This window comes from Culex quinquefasciatus, chromosome 2 (assembly GCF_015732765.1).
Source record: "Culex quinquefasciatus strain JHB chromosome 2, VPISU_Cqui_1.0_pri_paternal, whole genome shotgun sequence".
NCBI lineage: Eukaryota > Metazoa > Arthropoda > Insecta > Diptera > Culicidae > Culex > Culex quinquefasciatus.
The window spans coordinates 189,436,017-189,451,162 of NC_051862.1; the positions used below are offsets into that span (position 1 = coordinate 189,436,017).

Below are 15,146 nucleotides of genomic sequence, written 5' to 3' on the forward strand. Positions count from 1 at the left end.
CTATGGTCCCCTTGGAACGAGCTGTCAAGTAGGAGCTTTTCTGTCAAGAAGGACTGCGAGGGTAATTTTTCAAAATTGATTTAAAAATCCATTTTAAACTCTTTGTGGTCGTACAAAGGGTCATTGTGCTCAGAAAAATAAGCTTTATCGCTGTAAACAATAATATCAGCAATCTAAGCTTCATTTTAGGACCCAATTTGTAGATCTGCACAAGACGTATAAATCGCTTTAAAAAGTTTGCAAAAATATTGCGTCGTTCCAGAAAAATCGACGAAATACAAAGCGTAACGTCTGAGCGTAAACCGGGGTTTTAGTGTAGTTGCTAACATTAGGTTTTACAGCGTGACGTCACGAGCGCACACGCACACACATTTTTTACTGAGACACAGGTGCAAAATGGTAAACAGTGCAGCCAAGCTGTCAAATTTCTAACCTAAAAATTGAGTCGGTGTAAAACCTAATTGCTGGTTAAATTAAGAACACGCACCGACGTATTTTTGCTGAAAACGTTCCTTGCTTAGATTAACCGATTAACGAGGTAACTTTTACTATGAAAATCGCACTTTGCTGAGTTAATTTTCGCAGTGAAGTGATGAAGAAAACACTTGAAATTGATCTTAAGATCTACCCAAAACAGGCACTATTCGAAGTCAACGTGATTTTCCACTTGAATTTAATGTGTTTCACTGATTGATTTTAGCGCGACTTTTATCGAAGGCTAGAAGCGAGGCTAGAACGAGTAGCACAAAAAACTCTCCCATTTTCAACTGGCCGGCCAGCGCAGTGGTAGCGTGCACGACTAGCAAGCGAGAACGTTTAATTTTTCAACACCATTTAAAATTCAAGTGTTTTGCTATTGAAAATATTAAATAATATTATTAATATTATTGATATTAATATTAATATTATTGATATTAATATTAATATTATTGATATTAATATTAATATTATAAATATCAATCATGGTCAATCACCGAAATTTCAAGTGTTTTGCGATTGATATTTGAGTGCTCTGTACAGCAGGGCCAGATCATGTGCGAAACACTTCGATGCGCCTTGGGAGTTTTGCTCAGTGTATCTTGGGTTGAGATAGGATCTGGAACAAGGCTGTATAAATATCAACTAACAATGGACTGTGCCAGGAAACCAAAACATAAACAAAGTCAGCTTCTATCGGAGTAAGAGAGTCAGAGATAGCGATTTTGACATCCGCACTACTACACACTCAATCGCGAGTGCCTTAAGTAGAAAGCCATGGATCTGGCACATTGACTTTGATTCGATTCATGCATTTTCAAAAATCTCATGAGCTCATATGAGGATTGTTACAGAATTTATATTGTGGATTTAGCTCGTACCCAGTCACGAAATATTCTAGCAAAGCTGGTTCTGCCAGAATCCTACTAGAACGGTAGAACATTTCTGCTAGAATGCTGTAAGAATATCCAGCTCTGTGAGAACTCTGCTAGAATCCTGCTAGAACGTCGTGACTGGGTAGCTGGATTTTCTGGCATCTTCTCACGGTCATTGGAAACGGTCGTGGATAGACCTAGGGGTTCCCAGTTGGAGTGAAAAAGTTCAATTTATAGAAAAATTATGGATTACAATATTGTTTTTTCACCACTTCTCCGACATCAGGAATAATTGTTTGAACATGCTCGCATTTTTTTTTTATCGATCGGAAAAATATTATTTTTCTTGAAAAAACTTTCATTTTCAATCACATGACCACCTCTAATTCTGGCTCGATGCCGCTATCATGCGACCGCGTGCACCGTTTGTTTGTCAACAAAGCTGCAGCTGGATGGTGAGACGAAGTGAGGGGGGGGGGGGAGATTTTGACATTTTTATGCCCGCATCTGGTCCGCCGCCTATTTCGTCGGTCGTTGAGCCGACGGTCGTTTTCAACGACCGAGTCCAGCTAGGAACTAATCGTACAATAACACCGCCGCTGAAAACATGAATTTTTCTTCTTTTGAAACTTTGTTTAAATATTGCTTGATTTAAAAAAAATGGACTGGAAATTCGTATTTTTTTACGATCGTCAACTCCACCACTAAATTTTAAATCTTTCTGTTCTTTTTTAATTTTATTCATCTTAAAATAATCTCAGCGTGCAAACAATCTATCCACGGAGCTGGATTCTCAGCGTTACATGTGTTACGCATCCCTGTATGAAAATAATCAGGCATAGATGCATGCATGCCGACGGTGTCTCTAATAAAAATCTTTTCCCGAACGTGATGTCGGTCAAACTAGCGTAGGCCAGATTCGAAAAAGAAAAGTTGATCAACTCTTTGTTGATGTAAACAGTGGAGTTCTTGAAAAAATTGTAATGTAAACTTCTCGCGTTTGAACTGTAAATTTTCGTGTACTAGAACCATTTCGCAAAGAACCATTGTTACATCAATAATTTAAAAAGGTAGAAACTTTACACTACTGGAATAACTGAACAACCAAACAACAGATGTTTTGCTGGGTAATTTTTTGAATAGTTTAGCGTTGCAAAAATCTAAATTTTCGAATCCCGCAGGGCGCCAACAGTCACGGCCAGCTCGGATTTGGGTATCACTCGGAGTTGGTTGAGCGACCGCAACAGGTGGACTCGTTGCCGTTCGAGGCAGAAACCGTCCTCTCGATAGGCTGCGGCGGTGGTCACACTTTGGTTAGTGACGACAAGGGCGATCTGTACGGCACGGGATGGAACAACCGCGGTCAACTTGGGCTTGGTCACACGGAGGACGTTAGACGATTTACCTTAGTTGGAAGATTCCACTTTCAGCTAATCACGTGCGGATGGGATGTCTCCGGTGGAATAACGGTCGACGGAGATTTGTATTTATGGGGATCGAACGTTTGGCAGCAAGTGCCGGCCGGAGGCGATAAGTTCGTTCCAACGCCCACAAAATTAGCGCTACCAGCGGGAAGCAGAGCGAAAAAGGTTTGCTTCGGATTGAGACATACTTGTGTTCTTACGGAGAGTGGAACGATATTGCTGCTGGGGAAGTCCAAATGGATTCAGAAAGAGACAACTATGCAAACCGTTGCACATGCCGGGATCGACTTTTACAACCTGGAGCTAGCTGAGAAGATTACGGACGTGGCGAGCGGAGAGAACCACTTGGTGGTGCGTTTGGAAAACGGGTCCATAATTTGCATAGGGGACGATAAATTTAGACAAAGCGCGAACGGGGCGGATTTAAACGTTTGCAAACGAGAGATCGTAAAACTGGATTCGGGTTGGTCCCATTCGGGCTATTTGACAAAGGGCGGGCAGGTTTACCTGTGGGGACGAAACAACTACGGCCAGCTTGGTTGCGGGGCCGAACCAGGTGATGAACCGGCTTTGTTGGACCTCGAGAGCAACGTGACAGAGTTCTGCCTGGGTTCGCAGCACGGCCTTGCACTGACGGCGGCGGCGACAGACGGATTATTCACGTGGGGATGGAACGAGCACGGTAACTGTGGCACGGGAGGAACGGACAATGTGTAAGTTTTGTCATCCGTTTGAGGAGGAGGAACTGCGGAATGATCGTAATTGATGCATGTTTTGTTCGGCTTTTGCAGATTGACACCAACGAAGCTGGAAGGGATACGGAGGGTGACGAAAATCGCAGCAGGGGCCGGGTTTTGCTGTGTACTAGTTAAGAAGGCATGATGACGATTTTATGACAGCGGGGTAAGTGCGTAGTGCTATGAATTGCCTTTATTTGCAATGGTTAAAAATGCTATTCATATTTGCGAATACTTTATGACAGCAAGAGCATAAAGCATAGGATAATTACGGAACAATAAAGTGAATGATTGTTGAAAAATGTGTTTCATTATACTTCGTTACTGATACTTACTACAGTTTTTACTTGTTTAGAGAATAGAGTTCTCGTATCTAAAAGTTTTCTAATCAAAATGGTTGAAAACTGAATTTTTGCATTTGAATATTTTTTAATAAGAATAAGGAAGAAGTTAATTCGGGATTCGAATAAATAAGTCGTGTGTGTAATATTGTGTAAAAAAGAATTCAAGCAAATTGTGACATTATGATTAATCGAAACGGAAATTAAAAAAAACCCCAATGAATAAATATGTAAATCAGCTTTAAAATGAGTTATTTTAAACAGAATTAATACTTTTATTGAATAACTTTTAATTTAGTAAAGTCTAAAAAAAAGTTGTGACAAAAACGTTAAAAATCAATTTTCTTAGATGCAGTGAGCTCGAATAAAAAGCAAACAAATCAATAATTTTGATTCAATAAAGTAATCTCTCATATTTGTAACTGATTTTGTGACTTAAAGTCGACTTTATTTGGCTTTGGGCGTAAATCGTGCAACAAATTGGCAGGAAAACACATTTTTGTCCCTCGATTGGAGGCGTACTTATGTTTAGGTAAACATGGCCGAGCCATTAACACATCGAACAAAAATGTTCTCCAGTGCAGGTAAAAAATCATCGCCTTTGCTGAGATTTACCTGGCACATAAAAATAGGAATCCCTCAGCCATCCGGACATCAGTTCGGCGGCAACTTTGCTTTTGTGAGGAGCTTGTTTAGAAATAAGTGTGAATCGTTTTAAGCTTTTCGGAAATGTCCAAAATGTCCAACTGCGCGCAGATCCGTGACCCAGCCGATTTGTGCTACAACGAAGACATCCAGAGCTATCTACCAAACATGCCTCGATCGCGACCGTTGTACAGATTCAGCAATCGAGGCTCGACGGAGCAGCCAACCCCAGCAGGTTCATGCGGTTCCGAAGACAATCTACGCATGGAGAGCATGCTGCTGAGACAAAACAAGAATATCCCCATTGGACGCTGTTCGACGCCGGTTCCCGAGTATTGTTCGCACTGTGATCACCGGCATGGCGAGCGTTGCTGCCAGTACGTTGGAGATGCTGAAGAAGACATTCGACTGTACTCGATGTGGACGCAGCAGCTGAGGAATCCGGCCGTTAAACCGCAGGACATTTCTCGGATGCCGGAGGTGGTATCCAGCGGGGGAACGCCCGAGTGGTTTCCGCAGTTTTCGTACAACAAACCGGAACTCATCGAACAAATGATGCAGGCGAAGCGACCTGCACCGAAGCCGCCAACGTACAGCACACCAATCCACCAGTTGACCCACTACCAGCAATATCTGCTGCATCTGCAACAGCTGAACCAACTCGCAATGGAAACTCCGTACTACGGACATCCGTACGGATCGCATCAGCCGGTCTTCCAGCAGTTTTACACCTACAACGTGTTCAACGGACCAGTTTATCTACAGCAAAACAACCAATCGCCACACTTTCACCAGGTTCACCATCACTTCGCTCCACCACCGCAGCCTCAGCCGACCTTCTACCAGCAACAGGTTCCCGTCCCTCCTCGAGTGCCTCCCCCGAATGGTAATCATTTCAAGCAGCCTGAATTCGACAAACAGTACTACGCGCCCTACTTTGCAAATCCAACCTCGCAACAAGTGCCCCCAGACGATGGCTCGTATCCGCTGTGGATGCTGTTTTGGAACAGCAAGGTCAAGCAAGCAGAACAGTACGGTGACATGCCGCTCCGGATGGAGGTCGACGAACAGATGAGAGGGTTTCCCGTTGCGGTGTGAACCGGCGAGGTCGGGAGAAGGATGCAGTTTGTAAATACCGGGCTGTCCGCAGTGAACGGCGGGCAGGAGTCCCAAATAGCTACATGCCAAAGATGTGGTCTTCCGAGGAAGACGAACATAAGAGTTAAGCTAGAGGAGAGTACGAAAGCACGCACTAAAGGTGAAATGCTAAGACCAACGCGGAATTCAGAGCAAATGAAGACATTTTGACCTAATACAAGGGAGTGTTCTAAGGAATTTCAAATAAAACACTTAACGGAGTAAGACAGACGTTTTCAAGGGTTTGATATCACCTAATCCATTAAAATCATTCATCTTTCCCTCCGCCTTCTTCTACCCGTCTTGCATCCCAAGTACAATAAACTTAGCCAGCGTTTACTTACCTTTTTAACCGCGCTTCTAACGAATATCCCGACTTCGTGAAGGCAATTCGGATGAAAAAAGCGAGGTTCTTGCTTCGTTCGCGACACGCACGCACCCATTTATTACTCATTCGCATCCGAGCCGTCCTCCATGATGATCGACAGCGTTGAATTCTCCAGTTCGGCCGCCTGCTCCTGCTGAAATTCCGGCTCGTCATTCTCAACCAGCATGTCGTCCTGAGCCATAACCATATCAACCATGCGGCCCACGTTACTCTCGTCCATCTCGACCTCCTCCAGATCCATGTCGGACGCCTTTCCCTTCCCCTCCCCAGACTCGGAATCTCCCTCCGGGTCCGCACCGGGAGTCCCAGCCGCGGCCGAAGACGACGACGCCGCAGCAGCTGTCTTTTGCTGCCGCTTGTTGGCGATAGTCTTCAGCAGGGCTTCCGCTTCCCGCTTTGTGTCTTCGTGGTCCAGACACTTGTACGCAAAGTGGGACGCCTTGTCGAACTGTTCGTTCTTTTCGTAGAAATTTCCCAGCGTCATGTACGCGTGGCACAGCGAGCTCTTGTCGGCGATGGCGTTTTCATTCGAGCAGAACCGCAGCAGCGCCGGAATGGCCTTTTCAATTTGATTTTGCTTCTCGTACAACCGGGCTAGATTGTAGAGGGCGACACCCTCGATGTCACCCACGTTGTACGCCTTTTGGTAACACTTGAGCGCCGTCGAGGCCTTTTCCAGCTTTTCGTACGTTTCTCCCAGCGCCACCAACATTCGGCTGTCGTACGGACGCAGCTGCTGGGCCGCCTTGTAGTAGTGCAAGCTGTAGAAGGGCATCTTGAGGATTTCGTACGCCTGGCCGAGCCCGTACCAGGCGCGAAAGTCCCGCCGGTTGACCTCTGAAAATTTACATGTTTCATAAGTGAAAATTTAACAAATATCGCAGCAACTCCTTACCAACAGCCTGCCGGTAACTCTGGATCGCCGCGTTGGTATTTTTCATCTCCATAAACTCGTGTCCCATCAGCGTCCACGCGGACAGATAGCGCGGGTTCAACTTAAGCGCTCGCTGGAAGTAGACAACCGCCTTGTGATGATCGGCTCGTATGCTGTAGTAATTTCCCACCACGCAGCACGTCTCCGGGCTGTACTTGTTAATGTCCACCGCTTTGTGCGCCAGATGGGCCATCTCAGTCTTCATGTCCTTCACGAACAGCAGATTCGAGTACGAGTCCAGGTTGTCCAACCGGAACGGGTCCATCTCGTGCAGGTGCTGAAAGATCTCGATCGACTTGTCGACGTCACGTTTGTTGGAGAACGCAATCGCCAGCTGTGTCGGAATAAAGATGCATTTGCCAAACCCATTCGCCTGAAGATTCTCGAATATCTTGATGCCCTCGTCGTTCAGGAACAGCTCGATGTACGTGTACCCAATAAAGATCTGCTTCATCCAGTGATTCGGTAGCTTCAAATTCTGCAACATGGCCTTGTCCGTCACCAGCGGAGCCAGCTCTAGCCACGATCCCCACATGGTCGGTTCCGCATTAATAGCTTCCACAAAAATCTGAACCGCCATCTGATTCAAATCCAACTTTTTCAAAATAACCCCGTACAAGTACAAACAATACCCATCCAGTTTCCTCTGGCCATGTTCCGTCCTCAACGTAGTCAACAAATCGGAAAAATCCTTCACATGACTATTACCGTTAACAATCGAATTATCGCTCATGTTGTCCAGCCGCTTCTTCTCCTTGGACATGTACGACGCGTACATGTGCAAAAACTTGGGCACCGGCGAAGCGCAGTTCCGCGTAAAGTGCGCGCACCGGTCGTACTCGCGCACATCAAAGTAACTCTTTGCCAGCACGTAATCGTCGTACTCCTCCGCACCCACCCCAGCAAACAGGTTCTCGAACGACTTCCCGACGCCCGTCTTGACCGCCACATCCGACAGGCCATGGTTCAGCTCGGAAAGCCACTTGGCGCTCTGCACCAGGCCGCGCTTGTTGCACTCCACAATCCCCAGCACCAGGTCCTGCTTCACTTCCTTCAGGCTGAGCGAGAACGTTTCGTCCATTTTGGGAATCGGGTTTAACACATAAATAATTATTGCGCGTAAGCTACGGATTTCGGAACTTTAGCATTAAAGCAACCGCGGTGTTGACAAACAATTTGCCGGGTTTCAAAAATTTGCGGGCCTGACGTTTGGTGGTAACGCCAGCGTGTTACGCGCGTTATGTGAAGAATTGTGCAGAATTCATCTACAATTTAAAAAATTGTTTCAGGGATGGCGAAAAAATATTCTTGAGTTTGGGTCTTATCTTATATAGTTATTTGGTGCAATTTTTGTTCAATAAAAAACTTCACACTTTGGATGTTTTAGATAGGTGCCCCTGTCTCAATACGGTTTAAAAAACACCCGAAAAGAAAAAAAAAGTTTTATTGTATTTATGAAATTGGGTCCTAAAATAAAGCTTAGATTGCTGATATTATTGTTTACAGCGATAAAGCTTGTTTTTCTAAGTACAATGACCCTTTGTACGACCACAAAGAGTTTAAATTGGATTTTTAAATCAATTTTGAAAAATTTACCTCGCGGTCCTTCTTGACAGAAAAGGTCCTACTTGACAGCTCGTTGTTCCAAGGGGACCATAGTTGATCCATCGAAAAAATGTTGTCTTGTCAATATATTTTTTTGCATTTAAATAAAAAAAAGTGATCAGAAATTCGTATTTTTTACTGTTGTACATAAAAATTTACATAGGGCTTTAATACCCAATTCCACAATTCTATTTGTTTTATAGGTTTCATATTACATATTTGCTATACAATTTAATCTAATCAAAATCAAATTGTCCGCTCTACAGCATTGCCTTGGCGTTCTCTATTGCAAGATTCCTATTCGATACTAGGTGTCCGAAGGTTTGAATCGGTGATTCGGGATTCGAACTGACGACCTTTGGATTGTGAGTCGAATTGCCAACCAGCAACTCTACCGAGACAGGACCCAGGGAGACGACCTGGACTGAGGTAACGACCGAACTCAGGCCAACTGGGGTGAGAGACAACCACGCTTACCACTACACCACCGACCCCGGCATAAAATTTAATATATAACTTTGTTGTGGAGACAACAACGTTACCACCTCTGCTGATGTACGCTTCTTGGCCCGTTAACCGTACGTCTGAGCATGTGGAGAGTTGGAGCGCCATTTTTGATCATTCCGGAAAGTTACTCTAACCTGTAAACAACTATAAACTACTACTAATAAACTACTTTAACTTTAATTTTTGAACTTTAATTCGCCCTTTCAATTGGATACTAAAGCCCTATGTCAATTTTTATGTACAACGGTAAAAAACACAATTAAAAACCAATTCTGATCACTTTTTTTCATTTTAATGCAAAATTTTTATTTGACAAGACAACATTTTTTCGATGGATCAACTATGGTCCCCTTGGAAAGAGCTGTCAAGTAGGAACTTTTCTGTCAAGAAGGACCGCGAGGTTAATTTTTCAAAATTGATTTAAAAATCCATTTTAAACTCTTTGTGGTCGTACAAAGGGTCATTGTACTCAGAAAAATAAGCTTTATCGCTGTAAACAATAATATCAGCAATCTAAGCTTCATTTTAGGACCCAATTCCACGAAATACCTCTGCCGAAGAAACTTATGTGGTAGAAGTGAAAATAACACGTCTAGTGTGGGTTACGGATCAGAACATCATGAAAAGTTTCTATTGAGATGCCAGGTAATTAATAAACAATTCTAGAGTTTTTTTAAGTTCCTATAAGCTATTGTCTTTCATATGTAAATAAAAAAAAATCAAATTATTTGCTATACAGCATTGCCTTGGCGTTCTCGATTGCGAGATTTTTACTCAAAACTAGGTGTTCGAAGGCTTGATTGTTGAGGCAAACCTCTTTATACACCTATATTTCCATCCACCCCAGGATTCGAACTGACGACCTTTGGATTGTTAGTCCAACTGCCTACCAGCGACTCCACCGAGGCAGGACCCAGGGAGACGATTCCTACACCTGGAGTGAGCTATCGACCTAACCTCTAGGTTAGACCGGGGCCAAAATTTACTTCCCTTTTCGACGGAAGGCGTGATCAGACAAATCTCGTCTCGAAAAATACCACCAGGACCTTCTGGAACCGAACCCAGGCCGACTGGGTGAGAGGCAACCACACTTACCCCTATACCATCGAGTCTGGACTTGGACATTGGAGTTGGACATAACAAAAATAATGTGCTCTCTTTGACTGTAAAAAAGTTCTTCAGTCCCATGTTTTAAAAGATTAAAAATTGAATGTTTGCGCATTTTTTTAAACCAAACCTGTCTATAGATACATACTAAGGTTAAAGAGTATTCAATTTCCCTTCTCTCTGGTTAGGTTGTAAATGCGTTATAATAAAAAGAAATAAATCTTGTCAATGTAACATTAAAAAATTCTTACACCACTAACTCATGTTTTTCTATGTTTTTTTCGACAAATATATTTTATTCGATTTGCCAAACGAATTTTAAAAATATTGTCGTTTTATAAGAACCACTTCTGATAAAAATCTTAGGAAGATACAACTAAGGCCTATGTAAAATTTTAAAAAAAGTTAATAACAATAAAACAGGAAATATCCGTTACGCGCTCACCACAATAACCCTTATTAATTCAATCAAAAAACATAAACCGCTCTGAATGACCTTTCGTTATCAATCGCTTTTGTTTGGCGGAGTACGTTTTTTGTCATCGCTTCATTCTGGAATCGTCGTCATCAACCATCATCTTCATTCACGAACCGAACCAGCTTTCAGCTGAAAGGGAGGTAAAGACGAACATACAAAAACAGCAAAATCCAACGACGATGCACTGTTGACCAGCTGTAGCTGTTCTCGGTACACTTCAGTTTGCTTTCTCGTCTGGTTGAATTCGGAAGTGTTTCCATTTCTCTCTTTCTCTTGGTTGATACATTTTTGTTCTATCGATCCAGATTAATTTTCTGTTGTAAAGCCCCATGAAACTGGTCCCGGTGCTTCTGCTGCTGATGGTGGCATCAGCAGCGTATGGAACTATATTTGGCAATGGAGTTAAGTTTGTGCAGGATTTGGCAGGGAAATTGCGCCGGAGAAATTATAAGGACTTCCAGAGGAAGCTATCGCCGGTGATTTTCGGTGAGTAACTGCAGACGATGCAGGTAGATGAGTTCAAGGTCAATACTATTAGGGTGCAATCGAGGGTGCAATCAATGATCTGTACCGTCATCTGGGGCGAATTGGGACAACAGTTTGAATAGGGACAGCACGTTTCAGAGCAGTTGAAAGTTTCATGCTTGGAAATGGATGTACACATTTCGTTGCTCTGAGTCTGGTCTATCAGAAACCACACAAAAATATCAAAATATTAGGCTGCAACATTGCCAAAACAGCTGTCCCAATTCGCCCCATGTGGCCCGATTCACCCCAGATGACGGTAGTACAAGATATACTCATAGTTTCACGTGCAGAACTTCACCGTGATGTTTGTTACAAAATATAGCTCACGTGCAAATTGCGTTCTTCCACTTTCGTAAACTATTTGCGTCACCACATACGGTAGAAAGTAAGCTATATATTGCTTAGTACGTCTCGTACTACACACTTTAATCGCAAACGGCTGCCAAGCATGCTACTAAAGGCCAACGACGCCCAAGTTGAACTTCTACACGGGGAGAGGATTACTGCTGATAATGCGAAAAACATCAGTCGAGTCTCGCACGATTTACGGTTGACCTCGATTTATTGTACTTAAACTGGCGTGATGACGATGAACTAGATTAAGCCTTATTGAAATGTTTTCGTCTTGGGATAAACTAAGTTTCAAGCAATGACTCATACACACTTCTTTGTCCATTTTAGTTCCGGGAGATGGAGGCAGTCAAATGGACGCAATCATCAATAAGGTGGACACCGTCCACTTTTTCTGCCAGAAATCAACTGATACGTACTTTAACCTGTGGCTAAACAAGGAACTGCTAGTGCCATTTGTTATCGACTGCTGGATTGATAACATGAGACTGGTGTACAACAGTACGACGCGCAAAACGGAGAATGCCCCAGGCGTAACGACTAGGATTCCGGGTTTCGGATCTTCGGAGCCTGTCGAGTGGATCGATCCCTCACACGCCAGCGTCGGAGCTTACTTTGTCAACATTGGAAACGCCCTCGTACAGAACGGTTACAAGCGGGACGTCTCAATCCGCGGTGCACCGTACGATTTTCGTAAAGGACCCAGCGAAAACAAGGAATGGTTCATTAAGGTGAAACACCTCGTCGAAGAAACGTACACGATAAACGACGATCAGCCAATCACCTTCATTGTACACAGCATGGGAGCACCGATGACGCTGCTCTTCCTGCAGATGCAAAGCCAGGAGTGGAAGGACAAACACATCAAACGGGTTATCTCGCTGGCCGGTGCCTGGGGTGGCAGTGCAAAGGCCATCAAATGTTACGCCGTAGGTGCGCGATGGAATTATATGCTGTTCCCCTATTTCATCAATGATGAATGATCCTAAAATTCATTTCTTTGGTGGATTGTTTGAAGTGAATTAAATTATAATAAGTTTGTGTTAATGAAGTGAAATCATTCCACATCTTACAATTTCAAGCTCATCTAACAATTCTTCTTTCTTCTTACAATAGACCCTCTGAAGATTCAAATTTCCAACCACCTAAAATATACTTTAGATTCTGATAACTAAAGGCATATTATTGGTGAGATGAATAGTGACTTAGTTACTCCATCAAATAAGTCAGCCATTCTTGTGATCAATTTAATTTCATCTTATGGCCGTTCTATCACCAATAGTTAACGATACCATTAATTTACCAGATGGTGACTACAATATAATTATTTCATCTATTCCTTTAATCAAGCTACAAAACACAAACAGAGCTTCTCAAAAACTAGCCGAGATTATAACAGTTATTAGAAATGAGATTTAGTTCATTTACACACTCCTTTCCCCATATTTCTTTGACTGCGCAACTAGATAAATGATGATTTGAAAATATTTATTCAAGGTGACGATTTGGGTGCGTTCGCACTGAGCGGAAAGGTCATGCGGGCAGAACAAATAACGAACCCCTCGTTGGCCTGGCTGATGCCGAATCCGATGATCTGGAAGCCTAACGAGGTGATGGTGCGGACGCTGTCTCGGGTGTACACCATGGATCAGATGGAGGACTTTTTCAAGTACGTTGTTCCAAAACTTTTTAGTAAAAGTAACGATTTGAATCTACTTTTTAGGGACATTAATTTCAACGATGGCTGGGAAATGCGAAAGGATTCGCTTCCGTATGCGATGAACTTTTCCGCACCAGGAGTGGAGATTTATTGTCTGTATGGAACAGGGATTGATACGGTTGAAAAGTAAGTTGGGCCTACCCTTCCTATCCTCTCTAAACAAAAGTATTTATTTGAAACTGGCAATGTCTCCAGATTATCGAAATTCAATCTCATTGATCTGTAAGATATTTAAAACCTAACCATAAAGAAGTTGGTGGATTAGCTATAATATGAACAAAGTCTGTGATATATTCAGCGTAGAAATCCCGAGCAGGTGGAAATAACTGGAAAAGTTCAATTTCTGTTACTGCCAGGAGGTCAGAACTTAAACTTGTTAAAACACTCAGATAAGCTGTTATAATAACACATATTAATAACAGAGATTCGTACGAAAAATAACTCATTCTGTTATCAAAACTTTTTGCAATAAAATTTCGATAACAAAAAATAAAATGTTCCTGTTAACTCAATTAGGTATTGGTGCGATATGATTTTTGCGCTAGTAAATAACTGATTTTGATATTGATTTCTAATTATTAGCTAAATATAAAATTTAAATATTATTGGTTAGTTCCAATGAAATATCACATATTTTCAAATGCTGAATAAAATCAGTAAATATTGATTGACGGCTTACACATTTTTCAATAATTAAATGAATCATCATTCATATTTTTCATTTAAAAAAAAGTTTTGTTTCAAAGACCACATTTCATTGCCAAAAGAATGTCCTTGATAAAATTGATTTTGCAAAATAAAAAATTATAACAAATTGGGTTATGAAAAATTGATAAAATTTGTCCCATAGGTAAAGTAAAATTCAGCTATAAAAAATAAGTTATAACTGATGATTTTTTTTAAGTGTGAATATCACATGACTAAAGCGATCAACCATTGAATGATTTTTTATAGTCCATACTTTGAGTTGTTATTGTTTTACTCTATCGAGAGATCTGTTTAATAAGAATTTTTAGACTATTCAATTATTTTTTTTTTCTCAAATGTTGCCTCTACATGGGCTTAAATCTAAAATTTCCATTGGCCTTATTTTTTACTGATCAAATGCTTTTTTTAATGAATACAAAAAATCAGAAAACAAACGTCAGTAAGCCTTTCATAGAGCAATGTTACTTTAAATAAATTACATGAACATGAAAAATAAGGACAAATCAAATAATTGAGCTTATAGGAACGTTAATTTTTATGAAATAAAATAAATAATTCAAATAAATTTTAAATTTTTAGTCAAAAAATGCTCCACAATGGTAACATTTTTTTTTTCAACATCAAGAGATAACAAAATTTCCTTAAATTAATGTAATAACCCTTTAAAAAAACTGTGATGGCCTTATATTTGCGTTTTCTAAATTTTTAGCTTGAACTACGAAAAAACATACGATCTGTCCGGCAAGCCGACACTGGTAATGGGTGACGGCGACGGTACCGTCAACCGACGATCGCTGGAAGCCTGCCAGTACTGGAATGGTCAGCAAAAGCAGCCGGTGCACCTGCAGGAGTTCCCCGGAGCCGATCACATGCAAATCTTGGCCAATCTGGCCGTCATGGACCGAATCGTGAAGGTGTTGCTTTTCGAGTAGAGGGTGTGTGATTTTTTTTATGCGGAAAATAGAGAACATGAGACTTGATAGGTGGGAATCGTAATCGAAAGATGCTGATATTGAGCTTTGTTTTTAATGGTTTAGCAAGTTTGCGTGTTTAGAGCAGTAGTTTACGTGCGTAATTGTTTTTAAACCTCAAAATATAATTTAAGTTAAATAAACAAACTATCTTTGAACAAATTAAAAAACGATCGTTTTTACCATTATTTTGCTGCATGTTTCTGGTGAGTA

At 41.8% G+C, this 15,146-nt stretch overlaps 3 protein-coding genes across 3 annotated transcripts; 2 read left to right on the forward strand and 1 right to left on the reverse strand.

Moving 5' to 3' along the window:
- Positions 1-2,212: 2,212 nt before the first annotated feature.
- Positions 2,213-3,815, forward strand: LOC6044256 (secretion-regulating guanine nucleotide exchange factor). Its single transcript, XM_001861760.2, has 3 exons — positions 2,213-2,479; positions 2,534-3,489; positions 3,568-3,815. The coding sequence occupies exons 1-3, from the start codon at positions 2,468-2,470 to the stop codon at positions 3,656-3,658; spliced, it is 1,059 nt and encodes a 352-aa protein (XP_001861795.2). The 5' UTR covers positions 2,213-2,467; the 3' UTR covers positions 3,659-3,815.
- Positions 3,816-6,053: 2,238 nt separating this feature from the next.
- Positions 6,054-8,146, reverse strand: LOC6044255 (cell division cycle protein 23 homolog). Its single transcript, XM_001861759.2, has 2 exons — positions 6,920-8,146; positions 6,054-6,861 (listed from the first exon to the last, which is right to left on the reverse strand). The coding sequence occupies exons 1-2, from the start codon at positions 8,037-8,039 to the stop codon at positions 6,083-6,085; spliced, it is 1,899 nt and encodes a 632-aa protein (XP_001861794.1). The 5' UTR covers positions 8,040-8,146; the 3' UTR covers positions 6,054-6,082.
- A 2,708-nt stretch (positions 8,147-10,854) lies between these two features.
- LOC6044254 (phospholipase A2 group XV) lies at positions 10,855-15,103 on the forward strand. The gene is made up of 5 exons (XM_038254964.1): positions 10,855-11,141; positions 11,865-12,467; positions 13,032-13,203; positions 13,258-13,380; positions 14,672-15,103. Exons 1-5 carry the CDS (start codon positions 10,985-10,987, stop codon positions 14,892-14,894), a joined length of 1,278 nt encoding a protein of 425 aa, XP_038110892.1. The 5' UTR covers positions 10,855-10,984; the 3' UTR covers positions 14,895-15,103.
- Positions 15,104-15,146: the final 43 nt, after the last annotated feature.

What these genes read in the sequence shown, in the direction of transcription:
- LOC6044256 (XM_001861760.2), top strand. An exon ending in ACGGGAGGAACGGACAATGT is followed by an intron (nt 3,490 to 3,567) that starts GTAAGTTTTGTC and finishes CGGCTTTTGCAG; the next exon opens with ATTGACACCAACGAAGCTGG.
- LOC6044255 (XM_001861759.2), bottom strand. Translation starts at nt 8,039, where the DNA reads ATGGACGAAACGTTCTCGCTCAGCCTGAAGGAAGTGAAGCAGGACCTG. An exon ending in GAGTTACCGGCAGGCTGTTG is followed by an intron (nt 6,862 to 6,919) that starts GTAAGGAGTTGC and finishes GTAAATTTTCAG; the next exon opens with AGGTCAACCGGCGGGACTTT.
- LOC6044254 (XM_038254964.1), top strand. Translation starts at nt 10,985, where the DNA reads ATGAAACTGGTCCCGGTGCTTCTGCTGCTGATGGTGGCATCAGCAGCG. An exon ending in CATCAAATGTTACGCCGTAG is followed by an intron (nt 12,468 to 13,031) that starts GTGCGCGATGGA and finishes TATTTATTCAAG; the next exon opens with GTGACGATTTGGGTGCGTTC. An exon ending in GGGATTGATACGGTTGAAAA is followed by an intron (nt 13,381 to 14,671) that starts GTAAGTTGGGCC and finishes CTAAATTTTTAG; the next exon opens with CTTGAACTACGAAAAAACAT.